Genomic DNA, 19,353 nt, shown 5'->3' with positions numbered 1-19,353 from the left:
CTATGGCTGGCACACTGCACCGATCCAAAGCCAGGAGCCAGGTGCTTCCTCCTGGTCTCCCATGTGGGTGCAGTGCTCCCACTCCACTGCTCTACCGGGCCACAGCAGAGAGCTGGACTGGAAGAGAAGAAACCAGGACTAGAACCTGGTGCCCATATGGGATGCCGGCACCATAGGCGGAGGATTAACCAAGTGAGCCATGGCACTGGCCCCATGCATTAACATTTTACTGCAATAAATTTAAGACATTATCAAATCTATCTCAAGCAGCTTAATGGCCTCATTTTAAAAATTTGTCTCCTGGGCCCAGCACTACAGTGCAGCAGATTAAGTCACTGCTTATGAAACTGGCATCCCATATTAGAGTGCTGGTTCAAATTCTGGCTGCTCCACTTCCAATCCAACTCCTCGCTAATGTGTGTGGGAAAATAGAAGACAGCCCAACTACTTGAGACCCTGCTACCCACATGGGAGAACCAGATGAAGAACCAGGCTCGTGGCTTTGGCCTGGATCAACCCCAGCAGTTGTAGCCATTTGGGGAGTGAACCAGTGCACGGAAGATCACTCTTTCTCTTGGTCCCTCTCTCTGTAACTCTGCTTTTTGATAAATAGACAAATCTTAAAAAAACAAACAAAAAACTCTATGCTTCTGTTACATCACCTCTCAAATCCAGAAAGTAATATAACTATTTCACAGATTTAACATAAGGGGGGTTAGTGCTATGGCATAGTAGCTTAAGAGTGCCTGCATCCACATAGTAGATCCAGAAGAAGCTCCTGGCTCCTGATAGGCCCAGCTCTGCCATTTTGGCCATTTGTGGAGTGAACCAGTGGATGGAAGACCTCTCTGTCTGTAAATCTGCCTCTCAAATAAATAAATAAATAAATTTTTAAAAAAATAGAAAAAGAGGGGCCAGCGCTGTGGCACAGCGGGTTAATGCCCTGGCCTGAAGCGCCGGCATCCCATATAGGTGCCGGTTCTAGTCCCGGCTGATCCTCTTCCGATCCAGCTCTCTACTGTGGCCTGGGAAAGCAGTGGAAGATGGCCCAAGCCCTTAGGCCCTTGCACCCACGTGGGAGACCAGGAGGAAGCTCCTGGCTCCTGGCTTCAGATCGGCGCAGCTCCAGCTGTTGCAGCCATGTAGGGAGTAAACCATCGGGCGGAACATCTCTCTCTCTCTGTCTCTACTCTCTCGGTAACTCTATCTTTCGAATAAATAAAATAAATCTTAAAAAAAAAATAGAAAAAGAAATGAGTTAAAAAATAATGAACTCTCAGAATAATATCTAGCACCTGGTACTCAATACATGCTGTCACTTTATGAAAAAATCCTTTTCTGAGGTTAAAAACAAGTACCCATGTCCATATGTAATGTAAAAGCCAGATTTGCCACCTTTACCTCTGCAATCTCTACCTAGAAGCTAACAGTTTGGTGCCTATGCTGCTCAACTTTCCCCTTCTTTATTGTGACACAATTATTATATATTATTATGTATTTTTTAAATTTGAACAATATATACAAGTATGTAATCTGCTTTCTTCATATATCCAGATAGGATCAGCACATACAAATGATTTTTAAGTTTCATTCAAAATTATTGCTTTGTGGTGACAACAGTTTTTCAATCACTCCTCTATGGCTGGAGTGTTTCCATTATTTGCATTTATAAAGAAAGTAAAAATAAATACCTAGCTGTGGTGCATCCTATAATCAAGCTATTACTGTAGCATTGAGTTCTAGAAGCAGATTTGGCAGGAAAAGCATATGTACATATTACATTTTAAAAGCTAGTGCTGGGGCCAGCTCAGTGGCGCAGTGGGTTAATGCCCTGGCCTGAAGCGCCAGCATCCCATATGGGCCCTGGTTCTAGTTCCAGCTGCTCCTCTTCCCATCCAGCTCTCTGCTATGGCCTGGGATAGCAGTAGAAGATGGCCCAAGTCCTTGGGCCCCTGTACCCATGTGGAGACCTGGAAGAAGCTCCTGGCTCCTGACTTTGGATCAGCGCAGCTCCGGCCACTGCGGCCATTTGGGGAGTGAACCAGCGGATGGAAGACCTCTCTCTCTGTCTCTACCTCTCTCTGTAACTCTGTCTTTCAAATAAATAAAATAAAACTTAAAAAAAAAAAAAAAAGCTAGTGCTATAATTCACACTCCCAAAGGTGAGTACCACTTTAGACCCTTTCTGACAGTGTCCATTAACCCATGCCACTAATAGTACTGTTTATAAATCTTACTAATTTTTCTGATCTATCTGTAACAAGTTCCAATTTGAATTTCTTTACTAGGGTATTCCCACAATGATAACATTTAGGAGTTTATTTTAACCGAATTTTGACAGTAAATTTACCTATGCTCACAGGTATCCTAATCATAAGGAAAATTATTTTCACACTGTTATAAGAATTTCTACAGGGTCGGCATTGTGCTATAGCCAGTAAAGCAACAGACTACAATGCCAGCATACCATATGGGTGCTGGTTCATGTCCTGGCTGTTCCACTTCCAATCCAGAAAGTGCATGAGAAAGCAGTGGAACATGGCCCAAGGCCTTAAGTCCCTGTACCCATGTGGAAAATCCTGAAGAAGCTCCTGGCTTCAGACTGGCCTAGCCATGGCCATTGTGGCCATAATGGGGAGTTAACCAGTGGATGGAAGATCTCTCTCTGTAATTGCGCCTTTCAAATAAATAAAATAAATCTTAAGAAAAATTTCTACATTTACCTGATTAATAATTATATGATTATAAAAATATGTTACATGGTAATACACATGGCACATATTTCAGACCAAAGAGGCAAAGATTACCCAGTTGATTTCCTTATATTTAAAAAATATTTCTTAACACATTTATTTATTTGAAAGGCAGAGTTACAGAGAGGCAGAGGCAGAAAGAGACACAGGTCTTCCACCTGCTGGTTCATTTCCTAGATGGCTGCAATGGCTGGAGCTGTGTCGATTTGAAGACAGGAGCTTCTTCCTAGTCTCCCTCGTGAGTGCAGGGGCCCAAGGACTTGGGCCACCTTCCACTGCTTTCCCAGGCCATAGCAGAGAGCTGGATGGGAAGTTGAGCAGCCAGGACTTGAACCAGCACTGATATGGGATGCCAATAATGCAGGCAGTGGCTTTACCTGCTACACTCTAGCACCAGACCCTAAAAATTAATTTCATTCACAGATTTAATAAATATTTATTGAATTTATATGATAGGTCAGACACTGGGGATATAAAGAACTTTAAAAAGCCTGGAACTTTAACAATTTCCATTCCAGTGGGACAAAAGTGCATACATGTAGGTGTCTGAAAAGGATCCAGAGGTCAAGGAAGGAATTCTGAGGAGATTACACTGGAATAGAAACATAGAGAAGAGTAATCTAGGCAGATAGTATAGTACAAAAGCTTTGACACTATAACATAATCAGCATATTATCAGAAGATTACCCTTATAAAGGATTTACAATTTTATCTCATTCTAACGTACCTCCCTGACAAGGTCCTGCTCCAAGTTATGACGCCCAAGTAACATTCTTCTTTTGAAGCGACGGCATTCTAGCTCTAGATATTGTCTCTGACGTCGAAGAAGGTTAGCTTCTTCTTCTGCTTGGAAATGCTGTATATTCTCCTTCTGTTTGGAAAGCCACTCCTGTTTTTCTTTTTTTGGGGTGCTCTGGTTTTCATTCAGTTCCTAGAAACATAAAAAACAACTTAGCACCAGACATAAGACACATCCTTCTTTAAAACCTCTCCAGGGGTGGCGCTGTGGTGTGGTGGGTTAAGCCGCCACCTGCAGGGCTGGCATTCCATATGGGTGCCAGTTAGAGACCTGGCAACTCCACTTCCGATCCAGCTTTCTACTGTGGCCTGGGGAAGCAGTAGAAGATGGCCCAAGTCCTTGGGCCCCTGGACCCATGTGGGAGACCTGGAAGAAGTTCCTGGCTCCTGGCTTCGGATCAGCACAGCTTGGACCATTGCAGCCAGTTGGGGAGTGAACCAGCAGATGGAAGACCTCTCTCTCTCTCTCCATCTCCTTCTCTCTATATATAACTCTGACCTTCAAATAAATAAATAAATCTTAAAAAAATAAAAATAAAACCTTTCCAAATGGGGCTGGTGCAGCGGGTGAAGCTGTGGCCCACAGCATTAGCACCTCATATGGGCACTTGTTTGAGTCCTGACTGTTTCACTTCTGATCTAGCTCCCAGCTAATGAGCCTGGGAAAGCAGTGGAAGATGGCCCAAAAGCTTGGGCCTCTGCACCCACATAGGAGACCTGGAAGAAAGCCCCTGACTCCTGGCTGTGGTCGTTATAGCCATTTGCGAATGGAAGATCTCTCTCTCTCTCTCTCTCTTTCACTCTGCCTTTCACTAAATAAATAAGTATTAAAAACACTCTTTCCAAGCACATTAACAATGCAGTACTTTCAGGTAAAAATCATGCATGAGGCTGGACATGTGGCATAGTGGGTAAAGCTACCGCCTCCAGTGCCAGCATCCCATACGGATGCCGGTTCGAGACTCGACTGCTCCACTTCTGATCCAGTTCTCTGCTACGGCCTGGGAAAGCACTAGAAGATGGCCCAAGTCCTTGGTACCTGTACCCGTGTGGAAGACCCAAAAGAAGCTCCTGGCTCCTGGCTTCAGATTGGAACAGCTCTGGCTGTTATATCCAACTGAGGAGTGAACCAGCAGATAGAAGATTGATCTCTCTCTCTCTCTCTCTCTCTCTCTCTGCCTCTCCTTCTCTGTGTAACTCTAACTTCCAAATAAATAAATAAATCGTTAAAAAAATCATCTATGAATTGAAATCAGGACTAAAATATAGTTGAATATTTCACTTCTTAGTTTTGGACATTCTCAATACATTTCTGGCAAAAAAAATTTTTTTTTTTAAGGTTTATTTTATGTATTTGAAAGAGTTACAGAGAGAGGTAGAGACAGAAGAGTTCTTCCATCCACTAGTTCATTCCCCAAATGGCTACAACAGCCAGAACTGAGCCAACTCAAAGCCAGGAGCCAGGAACTTCTAGGTTTCCCACATGGGTGCAGGGGCCCCAGGATTTGGGCCATCTTCTACTGCTTTCCCAGGTGCATTAGCAGGGAGATGGATCAGAAGTGGAACAGCAGAGACTCGAACTAGTGACCATGTGGGATGCTGATGCTGCTGAACACTACGCTACAGTGCTGGCCCCTCTGGCACAATTTTAACAATTCTAAAAAAGAACCAGGAATTAAATATAAACCAATGAATGGTATTTAATTTACAGAATTAGTAACCATTGAACAAATTAAAATCGATACTTTTCTTTTTTAAAAAGATTTATTTATTTGAAAGTGAAAGTTACACAGGGAGACAAGAAGAGGCAAAGTTACAAAGAGGTAGAGAGAGAGGTCTTCCAACCACTGGTTCAATTCCCAGATGGCTGCAACAGCCGGACCTGTGCCAATCCAAAGCCAGGAGCTTCTTCTGGGATCTCCCACATGAAAGCAGGGGCCCAAGGACTTGAGCCATCCTCCACTGCTTTCCCAGGCCATAGCAGAGAGTTAGATTGGAAGTGGAGCAGCCGGGACTCGAATCGGCGCCCATATGGGACGCCGGCACTGAAGTGGGTGGCTTTACCCACTACGACACTGCACTGGCCCCTAAAATCAATACTTTTCTAAACAGTTTTAAATACCATCTCACAAACTACCTCAGGAAAACACATTTATATGGGACAAGATAAAAAAAATGACAATACAGTCAGTGATGCAAATCCTAGCATGTTAATTAACATACTAGCATCAATCATTTACAGAATATAAAGTGGTCATCTTTCCTAGATATGAGATGACTTTTCAGGCATTAGCAAACTTAGAGTCTTTCCTCTGTTATTGAACAAAGAGACTATTTATTTAGATATTTAATTAATAAGATATTCAAACACATAAAAATAAAAACAAAGAAATTAGTAGTTCTCAATGCAGGAGTGTACGTTTAAGAACTATAGGGGGCCGGCACTGTGGTATAGCAGGTAAAACCGCCGCCTGCAGTGCCGGCATCCCATATAGGCAACGGTTAGAGTCCTATCTGCTCCACTTCCGATCCAGCTCTCTGCTGTGGCCTGGGGAAGCAGTAGAAGATGGTCCAAGTCCTTGCGCCCCTGCTCCCGCACAGGAGACCCAGAAGAAGCTCCTGGCTCCTGGCTTTGGATTGACACAACTCCGGCCTTTGCGGCCATTTGGGGAGTGAACAAGCGGATCAAAGACCTCTCTCTCTCTCTGCCTCTGTCTCTCTGTAGCTCTGACTTTCAAATAAATAAATAATTATTTAAATAAAAAAAAAAAAAGACACTATGGGAAGATGCAGGAATGACATGGGTACATGCAGAGAATCACTTGGGTGTCTTTAAAAATCTGCCAGAAAACTCCCCCTCTCTGATATGTTCTTTTCTCTAGCAGGGATGGAGAACATTTGGCCCATGGGTCTTAAGTGCTCTGGCCCTGCCAAGGCAAGCACAGATGGGACTTGAAATTCAATATATCTGTAGCAGGCCAATTTTTAGGTTGATAATTTTGTATGGCCTATGAATGAAAAGCCGGTGCTGTGGCATAGCAGGTAAAGCCGCAGCCTGCAGTGCCGGCATCTGGCTGCTCCTCTTCCAATCCAGATCTCTGCTATGGCCTGGAAAGCAGTGGAAGATGGCCCAAGTCCTTGCACAACTGCACCCAAGTGGGAGACCCGGAAGAAGCTCCTGGCTCCTGGCTTTGGATCAGTGTAGCTCCAGCCGTTGTGGCCATCTGGAGAGTGAACCAGCAGATGAAATACTCACACTCACACTCACTCACTCTCTCTCTCTGCCTCTCTGTAACTCTGAGTTCCAAATAAATAAATAAATCTTCAAAATAAAAATATCCAAATAAATCCTTGGTAGAAAAAAGGTTCCCCACCTTTGTTCTATAGTGAGGATCATTATTCTAAATGAACATACTACACACACAAAAGAAAATAAATTGGTTTGACTACAAGCTATTTGCCTAAAGGATTATCAAAACTAACCCATAAAGTAAAATTTCATTTCACTGGAAAACTGAAGTGTACCAATGTACTATGTTGGATATTTACAGATAGAAATCCCATTTATAATTTTTTCATATTCAGTGTTCCAATATAGAGTTTGATTTTTGTATTATTGTTACGGGAATATTTCACAGGTTATACCTTTTAGAGTTGGAAAATTTTATAAATGAAACTCTTTGGCAGAGTATTTATAGCAAGTCTTTGTCCACTAATTTGTACACAATAGGACTAACATACATGATTACAAGGCCAATACTTAGACACATATAAAGCATTAATATCAAAGAATAATTTTTATTTTATCAAGATCAATTAAGTTATCATAGTGTGCTAACTAATCACATGTACTAAAAATTTCAGTTGGTCATTCACACTGGAACTAAGGCTTTCTTCAAAGTTAATGCGAACTGATTTTTTTAAAAAGTTTAAAAAGTAGCGCATGAAGGGCAAATATTAAAACATGTCACCATGAAGAAATAATTAGCATATTGATCCAGTAAAGAAAATGTGACAAACATGCCTCTTATCCTTTTTCCATGTTAAAATTATTATAAAAAGAAATTATTATAATCTTCTAAGGTAAGGTTTATTTTTAAAGTATGAAATGTGGTCTTTTTCCACAGCTTATATGTTTTTATTTTTAATGGGTAAGTTACATAACATGTAACTAAACTACTATTTTATTTTTTAATTTTTTATTTATTTATTTATTTTGACAGGCAGAGTGGACAGTGAGAGAGAGAGACAGAGAGAAAGGTCTTCCTTTGCCGTTGGTTCACCCTCCAATGGCCGCCGCGGCCGGCGCACCGCGCTGATCCGATGGCAGGAGCCAGGTACTTATCCTGGTCTCCCATGGGGTGCAGGGCCCAAGCACTTGGGCCATCCTCCACTGCACTCCCTGGCCACAGCAGAGAGCTGGCCTGGAAGAGGGGCAACCGGGACAGAATCCGGTGCCCCGACCAGGACTAGAACCTGGTGTGCCAGCGCCGCAAGGCGGAAGGTTAGCCTAGTGAGCCGTGGCGCCAGCCCCTAAACTACTATTAAAAATCATATTTTCAAGAACCTATTTTAGATCCTAGTTGACTAGGAAGCTCAATTAAGCATAACTGCTTATATTCAATGTCTTCATTTATGCTAACATTTATTTAACATCCACAGCCAAAGAAAATACTTAGAGTTGAGAACCATTAGTTATAACTAATAAGCAGGTAACTGGTTAGTAAATTTTTATAAAGTAATACCTCCTTAAGTTGCTCTTTTCGAAGTTTATATTCTCTTTTCTGGGACTCCAAAAAGCTATTCAGTTCCTTCTTCTGTTGGGCTTGAATATGTTGCTGAAATTTCTTCTCTTCATTGGCCATCACTTTAGCCTATATGAAATTAAAAATGAATCAAATTAGTTAAGTAGATAAAAACTGAAAGTAGCAGGTTAAGTTGCAGCCTGAGACACCAGCATCCCATATGGTTGCCAGTCCAAGTCCCAGCTGCTTCACTTCTGATCCAGCTCCCTGCTAATGCGCCTGGGAAAGCAGTGGTTGGCCCCAGCATTTGGAACCTTGCCACCCACGTGGAAGACCCAGATGGAGTTCCAGGCTCCTGGCTTTAGCCTAGTCCAGCCTGGCCATTGTGGTAGCTTAACCAAATAGGATAAATCTTTTATTTTTTTAAAATAATTGAGAACATTGTTGCTACTTTAAAAAAAAAAAGGATTCATTCATTTACTTCTAAAGTTAAAAAGAGAGAATCTTTCACCCACTGGTTCACTCCTCAGATGGCTGCAAGAGCCAATGCTTGGCCAGGCTGAAGCCAGGAACCAAGAACTTCATCTGGTCTCCCATGTGGATGGCATGAGCCCAAACACCTGAGCCATTTTCTGCTTCTTTTCCCAGGCCATCACCAGGGACCTGGATTAGAAGTGGAGCATTCAGGACATGAACTGGCACCCATATGGGATGCTGGTGTTGCAGGTAGAGGTTTACCACAAGGAGGGCCCTGGGATTAACTGGAATTTTAATTCATAATTTCTAATATTCTCTGTATGTTTTAATCTTCAAATATTCTGATATGAAAATGCTACTAAAAATATAAGGATGGATTCCAAACAGAAGACAGAATTATGAATGACCTTTTGAGACCAAATCATCTACTAATGGTTTTATCAGATAATCAGGGAGCCAAAATCCTAGAATAAATGAATGACTTACCCCCATGACACTATAAAACTATCAAGCATAAGGATATGACTCCATGATTATTAGTACTTGATATTAAAACAAATTAACTTTCCATACTCAAAATGCACATATACAATTAGGGGACCATCTTTTTTTGTGACTGATCTGTCATCAATCAATAGAAAGTTTTATGCAAGTTACATAAATGCTTCTCCCTTTCCTCAATTGACATGGTTCCTCGAAACAGATACCCTAATACCAAAACGTCATGTTGGTTAATTTTGAGAAAGACATAAGCTAAAACAAGCAAATTAATAATAGTGAATCAACTACCTCTTTTTCCATGGCAGCCTGGTGCTTCTTGATAAGTTTCTCCATTTCTGCAGCAAAATTATTTCGCTGAGTTTCAAGGTCTTTGTCTAATCTGAGGCGGTGTTCATCCATCTCAGCCTTTAGCTTATTTTCTAGAGTCATCAGTTGCTTTTGATGTTGACGCCTCATTCGCTTGTAGCCAGACATCTGTTCTCTAAGCTCAGAGTCCTGCTCATGTTCTTGCATCTGCCTTGTAACCTAGACATAAAATAATGGAGAGAAAATAATAAGGCAAAACATTTTTTTTCAAAGGCATTTTAGACCATACCACTATTAATTAAGTAGGTAGTTAAGGTAAGAGAACCCAATGTTAGCAGTGTCCAATTAAATTTCCAGGAGACTTTAAAAAGAAATAGAATAGATAAGCTGGTTATAAAATTGTATATGAGAACGTAAAGGACCTAGAACAACCACAACTTGGGCCATCTTCTACTGCTTTACCAGACCACAGGAGAGAGCTGGATCGGAAGAGGAGCAGCCGGGACTAAACTCGTGTGCATATGGGATGCCAGCACCGCAGGCGAAGGATTAACCTACTGTACCACAGTGCTGGCCTTTGTAGCATTCCTTTTTATAGTTGAATTATTCCATTGTGTGTTTAATTTTTTAATCCACTGATAGGAATTTGTGTTGTTTATACCTTTTGACTACTGTGAAAAGTGTTGCTATGAACATGAGCATATGTGCAGTTGTCTGAATTTGAGCTTTTAATTGTTTGAGAGGCAGAAGGACAGAGACAAAGAGACTAGAATGGTCATATCTAGTAGTTCACTTCCCAAATGCCCCCAGTGGTCCGTGGCTGGAGGCGAAGCCAGGAGCCAGGAATTCAATTCAGGTATCCCACATGAGTGGCAGGAATTACCTGAGCCATCATCACTGCTTCTAGGGCCTACATTGACAGAAAGCTTGATTCAGGAACTAGATGCAGGCTTTGAACCCAGGCACTCCAATAGGGAATACAAGTGTCTTAACCACAGGCCAAACATCTGCCCTTTTCAAATTTTTTTTTTTAATTTAGAATATTACTATTAAAATTCTATTATTAAAATATACAATGCCTCTGGTAATGATCATTCTATTCTCTCTAACCAGGAGTTAGTTTTCTTAGATTTTTAGATGTGTCTTTATGTGCCTAGCTTATTTCACTTAGCATAGTTTCCTCTAGATTCATCTGTGAGGTTGCAAATGACAAGATTCCCCCACCCACATTTTTTTCTTTTAAGATTTACTTATTTGAAAGGCAGAGTAACAGAGAGGAAGAAACAGAGAGAGAGAGAGAGAGAGAGAGAGAGAGAGAGAGAAATCTTCTATCAGCTGATTCAATCCCCAAATGGCGGCAACAGCTGATGCTGGGCTAGGCTGAAGCAAGGAGCTAGGAATGCTATCTGGGTCTCCCACTAGGACGGTAGGGCCCCAAGTACTTGGGCCATCTTCTGCTGCTTTCCCAGGAGCACTAGCAGCGAGCTGGGTCAGAAGCAGGACTTGAACTGGTGCACTGACAGGGATGCTGGCATTACATAACTCCAGCCTCATCTCCACCCCCCGCCCCCCGTTTTAAGGTAGAACAATATTCTACTTTATGTATGTATATATACATACCACATTTTCTTTATTTATTCATCTGGTGATGGCCATTTAGGCTGATTTCCCTATCTTGGCTATCGTGAATAATGCTACAATAAACAAGGGAACATAGATATCCCTTCTACATATTGCTTTCAGTTTCTTGGATATATACCCAGGAGCAGGATTAAAGGATCATATGGTAATTCGATTTTTAGTTTTTTGAGGAATCTCCTTACTGTTTTCCATAAAGGCTATACAACAATATACAAGAGTTCCCTTTTCTCTACACTCTTGCCAACACTTGCTGTCTTTCATCCTTTTGATAATGTTTTAAATTCTTTTGGGTATATATCTAGGAGTAAAATTGTTGAGTCATACAGAAACTATGTTTAACTTTCTGAGAAATCATTAACTTTTCAGCAGTGGCTAACCCATTTGACTAGCAATGTTTAAGAATTACATATGCGCTACAATACCTCTCATCTTGTTTTCTTTTAAGTACAGGCATTCTAGTGGGTGTGCAGTGGTGCCTCATTAGGTTTTAAGTTGCATTTTTCTAATAACTACTGATATTTTCATGTGTTCCTTTTCCATTTGTGTATCTTTTTTTTTTTCTTAAGAATTATTTCATTTATTTGAGAGAAGGCAAGGCAGAGAGAGAGAGAGGTCTTCCTTCTGCTGGTTCATTCCCTAGATGGCCACAATGGTCAGGGCTGGGGCAGGCTGAAGCCAGGAGCCTGTTCTCGGTCTCCCATGTGGGTACAGGGATCCAAGGGCTTACGCTACCTTCTGTTGCCTTCCCAGGCACATTAGGAGGGAGCTAGATTGGAAGTGGAGTAGCTGGAACCCGAAAGGGTACCCATATGGGATGCCAGTGTGGCAGGTGGCAGCTTAACCCACTATGTCACAATGCTGGCCCATTGTATATCTTCTTTAGAGAAATGTCTGTTCAAGTCCTTTGCCTAATTTTAAATTGGGTTGTTTAAAATGGATTACTTTTCACAATCTTTTTTATTGCAGTTAAATACACCCATATGGGATGCCAACAATGCAGGAGGAGGCCTAACCTTCTATGCCACAGCACTGGCCCCTCAAACTTAATGTAAATGTTTAATTTATCATTCAAAACAGTAGAGAAGGAACAGGTAAATTACAGACGGAGAAAAAATATTTTTAAGATGTATATGGGATGCAGTATTTGTATCCAGACCATATTAAAAAAGCTCCTGGGGCAGGCATTGTGCTATAGCAGGTTTACCTACTGCGTGTGCCACTGGCAACCTATATGGATGCCAGTTTGAGTTCTGGCTGCTCCACTTCCTATCCAGTTCTCTGCTAATGTACCTGGCAAAGCAGCAGAGGATGGCCCAAGTGGGAGACCTGGAAGAAGCTCCTGGCTTTAATCTGGTCCAGCCCTGGTCATTGAGGCCATCTAGGGAGTGACCCAGCAGATGGAAGATTCCGTTTCTCCTCTCTCTCTTTAACTGTACCTCTTAAATAAAATAAATCTTAAAAAAAAAAAAAAAAAGTTTCTGTGCATCAAAAAAAGATGAATGGGCAAGCATTTGGTCTAGAGACCAAGCTGCTGGTGAGGAGACATCAGTCCCACACTGAGTTTCAAATATGAGAGCCTGGTTCTCTGCTTCCTAATTTCACTTTCTTGGTAATGCAGATGCTGGGATGCAGCAGTGATGGCTCAAGGAGTTGGGATCCTACCACTGCATGGGAGACCTAGACTGAGCCATTAGCACCTAAATTTGTTCTCTACACCCTTGCCCTGGCCATTACTGACATCTGGGTAGTGAACCAGTGGGAGTTTTCTATCTTGCTTGCTTTGTCTCCCAAATAGAAAAAACAAACAAAACCAGATAAACGGTCCAACAAAAGACTTACAAATATGTTTCATTAAAAAAGATATATGAGGGGCAGGCGATGTGGCAAACCATTTAAGACTCTGCTTAGGACATCTGTGTCCCACATCACAGTGCTTGGGTTTGAAGCCCTGCTGTGCTTCCAATCAAGCGTCCTGTCAATGCACACCTTGGGGGATAGCAGGTGATGGTTCAAGTAATTGGATCTTTATTAGCAATGTGGGAGACACAGACTGAGTTCCAGGCTTCTGGCTTTGGCCTGATCCAGCCCCAGCTGTTGTGGGCATTTTGAGAGTGAACTAGATGGAAGATCTCCCCTCCTGCCTCCCTCCCTATCCTGTGTGTGTATGTGTGTCTTTCAAATAAATAAAAAAACTTAAAGTATGAACTGATAATAAGTAGAATAAAAAATGACATCTTTAGTTATAAAGAACTGCCAATTAAAATCACAATGACATTCTATTTCACACCCACTAGAATGGCTAAAATATGAGACTGATAACATCAAATGTTGGGAGAGGATGTTGACCAACTGTAACTCTTATGCTTTGGTAATGGGTATGTGAAACAGTACAACTAGTTTTTGATAACTGACACGTTCTGATAAAGCTAAACATACATATATCCTATTATCCAGTAATTCTATCCTTAGGAATTTACTAAAGGAAATTAAAATACCATGTTCACACAAAAAGTTGGTAAAGAATATAGCACTGGGGTAGGCATTTAGCTAAGATGTCACTTGGGATGCCTGCAAGCCATATTTGAGTCCCAGTTCCACTTCTGATTCCAGCTTCCTGGTGATGAAGCAGGAAGGCTGCTGGCTATGGCTGAAATACTTAGGTTCCTGCCGACTCATTTGGAGACCCAGATGTTGTTCCAGGTTCCAGTCTCTGGCCTGGCTCAGCCCTGGAAGTTGTGAAAATTTGGGGAGTGAATTAGTGGGTAAAAGACTTCTCTCTGTCTTCCAAATAAATAATAAATCTTTGCAAAACAACAGGAGTGGGTGTAGTGTTGCAATGGGTTAACCCACTGCTTGGGACACCTGTGAGTACCTGATTCAAGTTCCAGTTATTCTACACTTCCAATCCAGCTTCCTGCTAATGCACAAGGGAAGCAGTAGATGATGGCCCAAGTACTTAGGTTCTTGCCACTCATACGTGAGACCTGGATGGAGTTCTTGGCTCCCTGCTAGAGTCTGTCCCAGCTGCGGCCATTGTGGCCTTTTGGGACATAGATTGACAGCTGGAGGATCTCTCTGTCTCTCCCCAGATGGAAAACAAATTAAATGTTCATCAATAGAAAAAAATATATATAAATTCTATTATAATCAAAAAATGAGAAACTGTTTATAGTATAAATAAGACTGAACTTTGAATAACATACAAAACAGATGTCAAAAACATTAATCTGAGCTAAATAAGGCAGATACCCAAAAGCATATTCTGTTTGATTCCACCGATACAAAATCCAAGAATATTTAAAACAAACAAGAGTGAAGAAACACAAAATGATAGTCGCAGAAGTGAAGAACTGACTAAACAGGACTATAAAAGAGAACCTTTTAGAGGGCTGGCATGGTGGTGTACCAGGTTAAAGCCATTGCCTGCAATGCTGGCATCCCATATGGGTGCAGGTTCAAGTCTTGGTTGCCCTACTTCCAATCTAGCTCCCTGCTAATGTGCCTGGGGAAAGCAGCAGAGGACAGCCCAAGTGCTTAGACCTCTGCACCCATGTGGGTGACCCAGAAGAAACCTGGTCACTGTGCCTATTTGGAGAGTGAACCAGCGAATGGAAGACCTCTCTCTCTGTCTACCCTTCCATGCCCCTATAAATCTGCCTTTCAAATAAATAAAACTAAATATTATAAAAGAGAGAGAGAACTTCCTGGGATGATAGTTTTTTTTTTTTTTTTTTTAAAGATCTATGTATTTGAAAGGCAGAGGTTACAGAGAGAGAGAGAGAGAGAGAAAGCCAGGAGCTTCTTCTGGGTCTCCCACATGGGTACAAGGGCTCAAGAATCTGGGCCATCCTCCACTAGCTTCCCAAAGCAAATTAGCAGGGAGCTAGATCAGAAGCAGAGGAGGATTCAAACTAATGCAATTATGGGATGCTGGCCCACCCACTACACCACAAAACTGGCCCCAGATGACAGAAATTTGATGTAACTTTTTTTTAGGTGATGGTTAATGCAACTGTGTAGAATTTTAAAAACTCTTCTATCTGGGGCCGGCACTATGACGCAGCGGGTTAACGCCCTGGCCTGCAGTGCCAGCATCCCATATGGATGCCGGTTCAGACCTGGCTGTTCCACTTCTGATCCAGCTCTCTGCTATGGCCTGGGAAAGCAGTAAAAGATGGCCCAAGTTCTTGGGCCCCTGCACCTGCATCGAAGACATGGAAGAAGCTCCTAGCTCCTGGCTTTGGATCGGTGCAGCTCCAGCTGCTGTGGCCATCTGGGGAGTGAATCAGCGGATGGAAGACTCTCTCTCTCTCTTTGTAACTCTGACTTTCAAATAAATAAATGAAGTTTTTAAATAAAAAACTCTTGCCGGCGCCGCGGCTCACGAGGCTAATCCTCTGCCTGTGGCGCCGGCACTCCGGGTTCTAGTCCTGGTTGGGGCGCCGGATTCTGCCCGGTTGCCCCTCTTCCAGTCCAGCTCTCTGCTGTGGCCCGAGAAGGCAGTGGAGGATGGCCCAAGTGCTTGGACCCTGCACCCGCATGGGAGACCAGGAGGAAGCACATGGTTCCTGGCTTCGGATCAATGCAGCGCGCCAGCCATAGCAACCATTTGTGGGGTGAACCAACGGAAGGAAGACCTTTCTCTCTGTCTCTCTCTCTAACTCTGCCTGCCAAAAACAAACAAACAAACAAACACTCTTCTATTTGAATACTAAAGATATGTTCATTAAATTGTATGATGTAATTCCAAGGCAGAAAAACATAAAATGAATTATGGTACATAATATGTATTCAATAATACAACTATATATTGATCTGTTTAAGAGAAATAAGGGTATAATTTTCCAGTTCAATGATCTTCAAAAGGTCATGAAGGGGATTTCTGGGTTTCCTAGAGTGATAAACATTTAAAAAGTGGGGTTGGGGCCATGGTATGGCCTCTGCATTATAAAATAAAGCCCTGGATATCCTAAAAAAAAAAAAAATACAGCTATACTTATTTGTATAACAATCTATACTCTATATTTTACTCAAAATCAATGGAATTAGGTGGCTTAAGGATATAAATCTTGTCCTCATTTTTGATTTATCATATCAATAACTTATATGTGTTCTTAATTTGAAGAAGCCAAAATTTGCTTGGGAAACATTTAATATATGCTAAGTCACCAAGAGTTTTTCCCTAGAGCTGGTCCCACAGTAGGTATTTATCAAAATAGAGACAAGGACAAAATTAAGCAATCTTTGTCATTTGTTCTGTTTAAAACATTATTTACATGTTGAAGAACAAAAGAGATAACCTGACTAATGTGGGGGACTATATTCCTCAGTCCATGTATCATACAAATTCACGGGCCACAGCATGGGATTTATAAAAATCTGCTCATTAGGGAATTGATAAATCAGAAAACTTTCATTTATTATGCTTTCTGTTACATTTTCTAATAGCCTACTTTTTGTATGATAACCTTAATATACCTGCTTTCTACCCCTAGTATCCTTTAACATGCGTTTATTCTACTTACCATCTTGACAGATCAAGGTTTTGAGTATTCCACTATAATAAGTTTGTAATGGGCAAAAAGTACTCTTATTTGAGAAATCAGAATGACATTTAGAATATATCAAATGCCTGCCATTTTCAAACAGTCTCTTCTGTCTGGTTAACCTCACACATATTTCCCTCTCCCTATGGCTAAAATATACTAATTGCAAACACTTAAACTATTTGTTTCATAAGTATTTCCTTTACTTTCCAAATCAAAAATTATCTGAATTTCTATTTAGCACTCTGTCTCTCTCTCAAGCATTTAACATATATCAATCTATTAGGTATTAGTTTAACATGTCTCAGAGTGCTCTGCACACATTTCTCTCTTAAATGTTAAATGAATGTTTTACAAAAGTCCCCAATTTAAAAGAGTTATAGTTCTATTTGGGTATGTAACTATATATATATAGTCCAAGAGAGAAATAGTACATACCAGTGATGCCGTCCGTATGGTAGCAAAGTGTTCTCTATTACGATAGTGTGATTTGTGACGAGATACTTGGGGTGGAGATTGTGGATCTGATACTCTTGTTCTAGGATCTCCTTCTTCTCTGTAATTTTCCTCCTCCTGTACAAAGAAAGAGACAACATTATGTAAGGTGAAAAACACAGTTTGAATCTTCATAGAAATTAGAATCAAAAAACAACTTGATCAATAAATTTCAAAGACATAATTTTAAAAAGCAAAAATAAAACATGGGAATGCTGTCTTTTACTTTCAACATAATTAGAATTACGAAAAATTATTTCTGTGACTGGTACTGCGCCTTAGTAGGTTAAGTCATCACTCGCAGCACCAGTATCCCATATGGGCCCTGGTTTGAGTCCCAGTTGCTCCACTTCCAATCCAGCTCCCTGCTAATGTGCCTGGGAAAGCAGCAGAGGATGGCCCAAGTGCTTGGGCATCTACACCCAAATGAGAGACCTGGATGAAACTCCTGGCTCCTGGCTTTGGCTTGGCCCAGCCTCAACCATTGTGGCCATTTGGGGAGTGAACCAGCAGATCAAAGATGTATCTCTCTAACTCTGCTGTCTTTCAAATAAATACAATAAATTTTTTAAAAATTTCCATAGTGAATGAAACAGTACAAAAATTGAGGATTTGAAAATATGCAAGGCTAGATTAATATCCTATTCTTTACATGCAAAACTGAAATGCTTTAATATAACTTTAAAACAAAGATAATAAAACATGTAGCCAAAATTCTAACTAATATTGATAAACTACTCAAAGGCACTTGGATTTCACAAGCAATTTTTCTTTATAATACTTTTGTTGTCTGTTCAAGATAAGCAATAAAAAAATAAATGTAAAAAAAATTTTTCAAAGCAAGGGTGAGCATTGGGTCTAGTGGCTAAGTTGCTGGTTGGGACACTGGCATATATATCTGAGTACCTAGATTCAAATCTTAGCTCCTGATTCCAAGTACACCCTGGAAGACAACTGGTAATGGCTCAGGTCATTGATTCCCTGCCACACGTAAAAGACCTGAGTTCCCTGGCTCCTGGCTGGCCCATCCCTGTCAGTGGATGGCATTCAGGTAGTGAATCAACGGATGGGAGCTCTGTCTCTCTGCCTCTCAAATAATTAAACACTTAAAAAATTTAAGGGCTAATGTCTTTGTGTACCTCAGGTCCTTACATGAAGATGAAGTCAGCTAAGCAGCAATGAACTAATTGTGGAAACAACTTTGTTTTATGATTGATTCTATTGGCTAAGAATATACAAACTAAACATGGCTTTGCCCTAAATAATAGTATCACTTAACCAAATCATTCCTAATAGCTTTTGAGCACATATGTATATGTATGTATGTATGTCTGTGTGTGTGTGTGTGTGTGTGTGCGCGCGCGTAGTAAAACAAGAGATCTGCCATTTTAAGTGGTGGTAATTAGATTCTCAGTGCTACACAACCATGAGCTCTATTTCTAAAGCCTGTCATTACCCCAAATAAAAACTTTATCCATTAGCAATAATTCTCTATCTCAGTCTTCACACAACCGCTGGTAATCAGTAAATTGCTTTCTATTTCTATGAATTTGTCTATTCCAGACAAGTTAAATGTTTATTATATACTATGTCCTTTTGTGTCTGGTTTATACTACTTAGCATATTTCTGAGATTCATCCATATCACAACAAGTAACAGAACTTCATTCTTTTTTATAGCTGAGTAATAATCCATCGGACACATATGTCAAAATTTGCTTATTTATATGTATATGACATCTGCATTATTTCCACTTTTAGCTACTGTGTCTAAAAACTTTTTAGATAATACTGAAAGCTGTGAAGTTCAAAAAGGAATCTAAGAGTTACCCAACTTTCTAGTATTTTTGAGAAAACTTAAAATTTCTCACTCAAAACTGCAAATATAGCAAGCACTTACATTTCCTAAGACCACAATTTGTCATTTTCCAGTTACACTTTATTTTATATTAAAAATGTAAATATTATGGATAATGCAAAAGTCACTTTTCATCATCAACCATCTCAACTCTTTTTCCCACTCCTCAAAAGATACCATTACTATGAATTTCACATGTTAACAATCTTATTTTTAATATCTTATTTTCCACAT

The 19,353-nt window shown here is 40.7% G+C and overlaps 1 protein-coding gene across 5 annotated transcripts in view; it reads right to left on the bottom strand.

The window, feature by feature from the left end:
• TAOK1 (TAO kinase 1) overlaps positions 1–19,353 on the bottom strand; it is a 174,660-nt gene that overhangs the window by 32,412 nt on the left and 122,895 nt on the right. For all 5 annotated transcript variants that reach the window (XM_051824586.3, XM_002718911.6, XM_070061154.2 and 2 more), the window contains 4 exons: positions 17,206–17,340; positions 9,563–9,799; positions 8,297–8,425; positions 3,481–3,684 (listed from right to left, as the gene is read on the bottom strand). In XM_051824586.3, coding sequence (XP_051680546.1) covers positions 3,481–3,684; positions 8,297–8,425; positions 9,563–9,799; positions 17,206–17,340 — 705 coding nt within the window. The remainder of the gene's footprint in view (positions 1–3,480; positions 3,685–8,296; positions 8,426–9,562; positions 9,800–17,205; positions 17,341–19,353) is intronic.

Source organism: Oryctolagus cuniculus, chromosome 17 (assembly GCF_051225735.1).
Source record: "Oryctolagus cuniculus isolate XC-2025 breed Fujian yellow rabbit chromosome 17, ASM5122573v1, whole genome shotgun sequence".
NCBI classification, from domain to species: Eukaryota; Metazoa; Chordata; class Mammalia; order Lagomorpha; family Leporidae; genus Oryctolagus; species Oryctolagus cuniculus.
The sequence above is the reverse complement of the archived record's forward strand: the minus strand, read 5'-3'. Positions and strand labels throughout refer to the sequence as shown.